This window comes from Poecilia reticulata, linkage group LG15 (assembly GCF_000633615.1).
Source record: "Poecilia reticulata strain Guanapo linkage group LG15, Guppy_female_1.0+MT, whole genome shotgun sequence".
NCBI lineage: Eukaryota > Metazoa > Chordata > Actinopteri > Cyprinodontiformes > Poeciliidae > Poecilia > Poecilia reticulata.
In genome coordinates this window covers 29,607,474-29,615,086 of record NC_024345.1, presented here as the reverse complement: position 1 = coordinate 29,615,086, position 7,613 = coordinate 29,607,474, and the positions used below count along the sequence as shown (strand labels likewise).

Below are 7,613 nucleotides of genomic sequence, written 5' to 3'. Positions count from 1 at the left end.
GTTTTCCAGATTATTATGCTGACAGCTGATTGGTTGTCAGAGTTTTCCAGAGGAAGCTGATGTCTGGTGGCGTCTGAAATGCTTTTGGCAGTTTAACGGACGTGAACGTTGAGCCAAAGTTCTCATGAATTTGTTGCGTAAAACACAGGATAAAAATAAAATCAGTTCAGTAATTATTCAGTAAGTTGATAAAAGGTTTTCCCTCATCAGTCGTTTGGTTTCCCTCCCATGTTCCTGGTCGCCCTCCTCATGGAAAGATGCTCAGAAAATGGTGGGAATCTCCATGGCAACCTCAGACTCTGCTACCTCCCAGCCCTGGTCCTTAAATGACTCTCAGCCTGTTGGGTCGTTCCTTCGCTGCTCCTCTTCCTCTGTCCTCATTCGTCCTCCTGTTCCTTCCTCTCCAGTTCACTTCATTCCTTCACTTTCCTCCCTCCTTTCTTTCCTGTCCTCTTTTATCCTCCACTCTTGCTTCCTCCTGACTTCTTGTAATTTCTGTCTCATCTTCTTTTCCTGTCTCTGCTTCTTCTTTCTTTCCTTCTTTCTGTATTTTTGTCATCTGTTTTTTTCTCCTTCATTTTAATGTTATTTTCTCTTCTCATTCTCTCCTTTTGCACCTTTTCTTTTTTCTCCTCTTCTTTTCTCTCCTTCCTTCCTCATCTTATCCACGTTTTCTTGTTTCCTCTTTTAGTTCCTCCGTTCTTCTTCTCCTTTCCGTCTTCTTTGCCATTTTCAGTTCTTCCTGTTCTTCTCTTCCTCTTCTCCGTTTTGCGCCTCTTCCTCCTTCCCCCAGTAGTTTTCCTCTTGTTTTTCCTCCTCTTCTCCCCGACTGACTCACAGTTTGTCCACTGATGCATGAGCTCGGTGTGTGTGTGTTTCAGCTTTTGGTTGTTGTGTTTGGAGCAGTCTCAACATCACTTAACATCTGACATTTTTCAAAGGGAGGGGGCCACATACACACACACACGCAGGCATGCAGGCGGTGTGTTATGCAACGCTGTGCTGCTCCTCGCATCGCGACGCGCTGAAACACTCGGACGTCCTCCTGCAGCTCACGGATCATAAATAAGTGACTCCATTAAAATGTTTGTTTAGACTGACTCAGCCTGCGGGCAAAACAAACAACACACACACTTTAACACACACACTTCAGCGCACACACACCCAGAGCTGCGCGGGACGTGAGGGACCTCTGACCTCAGCTGGGAGCCGGTGGCCACCGGCGGACGGTGAAGGTGGACGCAGCAGCCGAGCCGCTTCACTTCTCTGTGTTTAACGGGGATATTTTTATCCTGGTGGTGACGGAGGCCCGGCTCGCCGCTGCTCAGGTCCAGAAATAGAACGGGTCTGGGGCGGAGCGGAGGAGGTGAAGGGTCTCTGAACCCGGCGGAGGCAGCTGACGGAGGAACCAGCTGGCTCTGAATGTTTCCTGCAGCGCTGGAGCAGAAACATGTTCTCCAGCTGCAGCGACCCGGCTCGGCGCTCAGAACCAAAACAAAGTCCAGTTATTATAAGAATGTTAGGATTTTGCACTTTACTCTTAAAGAACCAATTAAACAGAATCTTTGTTCAAACTGTCAGTTTCCTAAAATGAGAGCAGGTGATTTTCCAGACAGTGGGATCAGTCGGATCCTCTGCAGATCAAACGGTTCTGGTCGGGACGGCCGTCATGTCTTCATCCCCAGACGCAGCAGGGAAACTTTAACTAATAATAATAATAATAATCAATGTAATTTGTACCGCACTTTTCATTAGAAAAAATCTCAAAGTGCTACACAGAGCAACTAAAATCGTTGATAAAGTCAACATCATAAAAATCATGTGGAGGCAGATAAGGCTTGCTTAAATAAAAAAGTCTTTAAGCCTCTAACTCTGTTTTCCAGGTTTTATTCACGTTTCCAGCACTTTTTCTTAAATTTAGCTCCATTTTTACTTCATTTTAGTTCCTGCTGAAGATTTTCAGCGAATCATGAAATGCTCCCAAGTGAAAGGGTTTATCACTGTTGTGTCTAAATTGGATCTTTATTTCAAGCAGTTGGACACAAAACCAGATTGTTTTTACTGAATCCTTTAACAAAGTGTAGCTGGATCCGGGGGAAACGGGGCAGATTTCCAGTTTCTGCTCTTCCTCGTGTGGGGTCCCTCAGGGCTCGGTCTTAGAGCCATTCCTTCATTTTCTGCCTCTAGTTTCCATCCTGAGAAGAACCCGCCTCTTTGCTGACAGCTGAAAATGAAGCGGTTCAGGTGTTACTTTGTTCTGGTTCTGTTTCAGACCCGCCTCAGAGTGGGCTGGTCAAGTTTCACTGACTCTGGATCTGTGTGTCTCCCTCCAGCCGCCAGCAGCAGCTGGCTGCAGGAACACGTGGCCGACCTGAGCCGCAGGTAAGAGCATCGACAGCGCCCCCTACCTGTCCGTCCATCCGTCCTGACTGTCCTTCTGTCCTGTCTGTCCATCTGTCCTGACTTTCCATCTGTCCTGACTCCACACACACCAGCAGTAAAACTACCCCAGGTGTGTGTGTGGAGATTCATTAGGTCTAATATCTGAGGTCAGAGGTCACCAGCTGGACGATCATTTCTCTTCTTTCCTGAACTTTGCTCTGAACAGAAAAGCTGCCAGAACCTGTTGAAGCCGTTTGTCAGCAGCAGGAGAGTCAGACTCTGTAAAACCAGTTTTTTATTTAAAACCCTCCAGGCCTTCGGGTCGCGGTGACCAATCAGGGTCAGCCAGAGGGATCTCTGGGTAAAACTTCACCTCAGCGTCTGGAGGCCGAGTTCATCAGACCAGCTGCTTCTGATGTGGTTTCATTAAACTCACATTGAGCTGCTGTGGAATCCAGCCAGCAACACATTTACAGTTTACGCAGCAGTTATGTTTCCACTATGCATCCAGGGAAATATTAGATTTATGGATGGAAAGAGAGAGAAACGGATATTAAAGCATTTAAAGATGAAGGTCAGCTGACATCTGGATCCCAATATTGGATAAAAACTTTCCTGCAGCTCGTCTTCATAGATCTGTGCAGCTTCCCATCGTCTCAGTCAGGTTTACAGTTTCTAGAAATCCTTCATAAAGACAAACTGACGTAAAGAGATTGTTCTGAAAAACATTTATTTGTCATTAAACGATCAGAAACAGAAAGACTGGAGTTTCCATCTGGACCTCAGCTGCTCTCTTTGCCCTGATTGTTGTAGAAAATGTGTTGGACCAGCTTCATTACTGCAGTTTGGTGTTTTAGAGTTTAAACCAGGATAAAAGGAAAACATGAGGGCTGATTTTAACTTTTGAAAAGTTAATTTTACTCTGTAGAGAAACATGTTGAGTTGTTCCACATGTCAGCATGTTAGTGTTGCTCCAGGCTGGATGTGAAACTGGGACCAAACAGCTGAATGTCCGTCTCTCTGTCACCTGATACGTGTCGCTAAAAGCTGATATTTTACCTCAGAATGTTTTGGATCTTAAATTCTGTTGATGGAGAGACTTTTGCATAAAAAATAATTTGTATTTCCTGCTAATTTATTGTCCAGTCAGAAGAAAAAATGCTTGTGAAGCCAGATTTCTGCCCAGCCAGTCAACTCACTGAAACCAGGAAACGTTTTAACCTTAATGTGTGAAGGTAACAACGAGCCTCATCCTGGAGCTGCAACCCAAAATCACAAAAGATGTTCCAGAAAAACCCGAGTGCACGCTTACGGAGGTGGCGCTGCGAGGAGTTTCTCCTGTCCAGGAAACGCCTGGAGAAGGCGTGTTGGTGTTTTGGTTTTGCTCCAGTTGCTTCGCCGCATCATGCAGGCTGACAGAGGTTCTGTCTGCAGACGGTTCCCGACGCAGCGCCGCCTCAGATCTACCTCCATGCTGACTCATCAGCTTATTTATCTGGTTTAAACCTGCAGCCACAGAAACACGGCAGCCATTAGATCACATGTCTTCCATCACTTCCAGTTTCAGACTCTGGTCTTGTTTAATGAATCGACCTTCACAGCTGATTAGACCCAAACATTCAGCGTTTCTTTCTGTTTAAATCTGGACTGTCCCACTGACCCGCAGTCCAGATCCTCTGCCGCTCGCGCTGTGATGATGATTACACAGCTCATCCCCACATCTGATGTATATAATGGACACACACAGAGGGTCAGCAGCTCATTTGGTGCAGGTTACATGGGGCGACAGCCTGCAGAGCTGTGCAACAGAGCTGAGCTCTGATTGGCTGTGAGGGCAGAAGTGAACAGGACGTCCCAGCCTAGTTTCCACTCTTTAAATGTGTGTGTGGAGGATACACAGTGTTCCTGCTCGCCTTTGTGTGAGCGTTTTCTGGGTACTAGTGTGTGTGTGTGTGTGTGTGTGTGTGTGTGTGTGCGTGCGCACAGAAAGGCTTTTCTCTGTGTGTTGCAGTGAGATGTCCCCATTCAACCCGAACACAGTCTGGGGGCCAACTGGGTTACATAAAGCCTGCTGCTCTGTTGGCCTCACCAGCCACAAGCCTGAAATCTCTCTGCTCTGGGCGTGCACGTGGGCGTGCACGTGGAAGTTGCTGTTGGGGAGGACAGACATCCAATTTTAAAAAAGGAAACAAATGTTTTCTCTGGCAGGAATAGAAATAACATCACAGTGTCTGACAGTTCCTGCTAACAGAGGATGATGTTAAATTTAGAACTGATTAATTATTTCTCTGTAGCAGAAATATGGAATCACTTTCAACAAAAAGAAAACACAAGATGATAAAATCCAAACCAGAGCCGCAGACCTGTTGGCTGAGTCGAACCTGGTCCTTCATGTCCAGTCAGTCGTCCAGATCCCCCAAGATGCTAGCCTAGCATCAGGTTAGCATGGGGATGCTGCGTCTAACACGCTCAGGAAGCTGCAGATTAACAATTTCATGATGGAACTGAGTTAGAAACCCAGTCCTGTCTGGACCTGTAGGCCAGCCGGGCCTTACAGCTGAAGCCTGAACAAGTCAGAGGAAGTTGGACTCTGATGCGTTAGCAGCGCGGCGCGAGATGGAGCGGTGTGGTAGCTACGACTTCATCGCTCCGTGTTTTCAACGCTCCGTGCTTTCACTAATCCGTCTTTTCACCAATCCGTGTTTTCATCGCTCCATTTCTTAGGTTTCCCCACTGAACTCAGTTTTATACTTTTCGAAAAATCAGGAACTGTTTAGACTTGAATTACTTTAACTTTGATTCACCCTCGTTATATTTCTAGACAGGTAAAAATCTGGGATCACCATAGCAACCACCGACTCAGCACTCTGGTCGTTGCGTGACTCAGCAGATTCTTCTTTCGCTTGCGGATCCTTCATAATGCCGCTGATTTGAAACTCCAGCGGCTTTTGTAGTCAGAATAAATGTCCAGTTCATAAATCCTCGACGTGTCCGGATGTTCCTGGCTCGGGAGAAACATTCAGTCGGATTTCTTGGCTGCACGTAGAATCTGTTTGAGCCCCACATTAGTTGTGTTTACACCTGTTGGAGCTGAACCACTTTAACACGACGGACTAAAGCAGCTTAGTGTAATAAAGATCCTAGAATAAAGTCCTGGGAGGCTCCAGCCTGCAGATCAGCCTCAGCACAGACCAACCAGAATGATTCTTTACGTTCTCCTTCGTTATGATGTCAGAACTCGTTACACTGAATCAGCTTTGATGCTTTTGATTAGTTGCCGTGGAAACAGTGGACGGGATTATGAAGTGTTTGCCTTGGTTTTAATCCAGGGTCCACACACACACACACACACACGGTTTTATATCACATTATATCAGTTCGCAGCAGGGATTAAAGGATCGTCAGGTTCATCCACTTCCTCTCTGTTTTGTTCCTCACTGACCTGGTGGGTGCAGACTACTTCCTGGATTTTCCTCATAATAAATCTAAATTTCTCAAAGAAAATCTGTAAATTAGGTTGAATTTCCACCAACTGAAGATGAGGAGGACACTGAGTTATCGTTGCTGCAGCTTATTAACAGCTGACTTCAGATCTCTGGATCTCCGTTTTTACCTGAGATGCTTAAATTCCCGCATCCCCAACCTGCAGGAAACACGTCACACATTCCCAGGCCACATTTATTCCGGTCACCATGACAAATGTTTCTGTTATTATGATAAATGTTGATATTGTTGTTTTGAGACCATTTTCCAGAAATATAAATGTTAATGGATCAATATTGCCAGAACTTATTCTCAAAGATCAATAAGCTTTAAATTAACCATTTAACTCTGGAACTGAGTTAAATTTATTTAACTGTTCCAGAATAAATAGAAACAAGAAATAAAGTGAATTATAAAGTCTCTGTAAACAAAACAAAAAGGTTTAGCTGAGACCAAAACGCCAAACGGAGTTTTATCATCCAGAAAATCGATAAATGATGGAAACGACTGAGTTAATGTGTTTATTTATCATCTGATTAATTCGTTTATTGATTATTGTGACAGGCCTGGTTCCAGGATTTCTCTAATCATGTTTAAACATTTTAATAATTCATGTATTATTAAATACATTTTAATAATACATGCTCATAATTAGTTAGCATGTCTGGCGTTTGACATGCTAACTAATTATGTAGTTAGCATGTAGTTATTCTGTTATAAATGTAACTAATTTAATTATTACACAGAATGAAAACATGAACTCTGCTAAATCTGATACAAGTGGATCCGGTTCTGACCCGGTTCTGGCCCAGCTTCTGGCCCTGGTTCTGCCCCGGTTCTGGCCCGGTTCTAGTCTCCGTGTCCTGAAGTGAACGTCCTGATTCCCAGAACCGCTCCGCCGCCGTTCCTGCAGAACCTCCATTATTCAGGAGCTGCTGGAAACCAGCCGGATTTTAGGAAAAGCTGAAATGTTGATCCTGTTTCCTCTTCCCCCTCCTGCTCTTCCTCCTCTTCATCCTCTTCCTCGCCCCGTCCGGCCGCAGGGCAGCAGCAGTCGCCGTGTTTTGACATTAATTACGTGCTAACATCACGCCGCCATTGTTTCTAAACATCTAATGCTGAGCTCCTCATGGCGCCGCGCTCCGTGGCGCTGACGACTCCCGCCGCCTCCGATGGACCCCGCCCCGCAGCGCTCTGGCGTTTGACACGCCGAATATTCAATCTGACACTCGGATGATCCGCCTGCAGAGGTTTCCATTGACCTGTTAATCTGTTCCTGGAACACCGGGCCGGCCGGCCGGCGCTGTTTGGGTTCTGGTTCAGTTACTCTGACTTTCTGAAGCAGAACTTCTGCTGCTGTTATAAAATGATTTCTTTATGTAATTATTGGTAAGACGCCGCCTGAAACACTCAGATGTTTCTGATCATAATGTCACTGCAGAGATGATTAAAGTCTGAACCAAGTTGACCAGATGCCTGATGAGTCATCACCTCCGATCCGAATTCAGGTGTTGACCTGGATAAGAGGGCCTACTTCAGGTCGGAGGTCAGGTCCAGGCCCAGTGGAGCCGGAGCTGGACAGTGATGGTGATGGTCTGCAGTGATTATCGGCCTGCTGGGTGAAGAGAGCAGAACCAACAGGCGAAGCTGGTTGGTCTGTGTCGGTCAGTCTGTCCTGGTCAGTGTCAGTCTGACCCGGTCAGTGTCAGTCTGTCCTGGTCAGTGTCAGTCTGTCCTGGTCGGTCTGT

The 7,613-nt window shown here is 45.9% G+C and overlaps 1 protein-coding gene across 1 annotated transcript in view; it reads left to right on the top strand.

Annotated features, from left to right (window-relative positions):
• slc30a6 (solute carrier family 30 member 6) overlaps positions 1–7,613 on the top strand; it is a 59,929-nt gene that overhangs the window by 45,584 nt on the left and 6,732 nt on the right. The window contains exon 10 of the mRNA XM_008430455.2: positions 2,334–2,382. Within this exon, the coding sequence (XP_008428677.1) occupies positions 2,334–2,382 (49 nt within the window). The remainder of the gene's footprint in view (positions 1–2,333; positions 2,383–7,613) is intronic.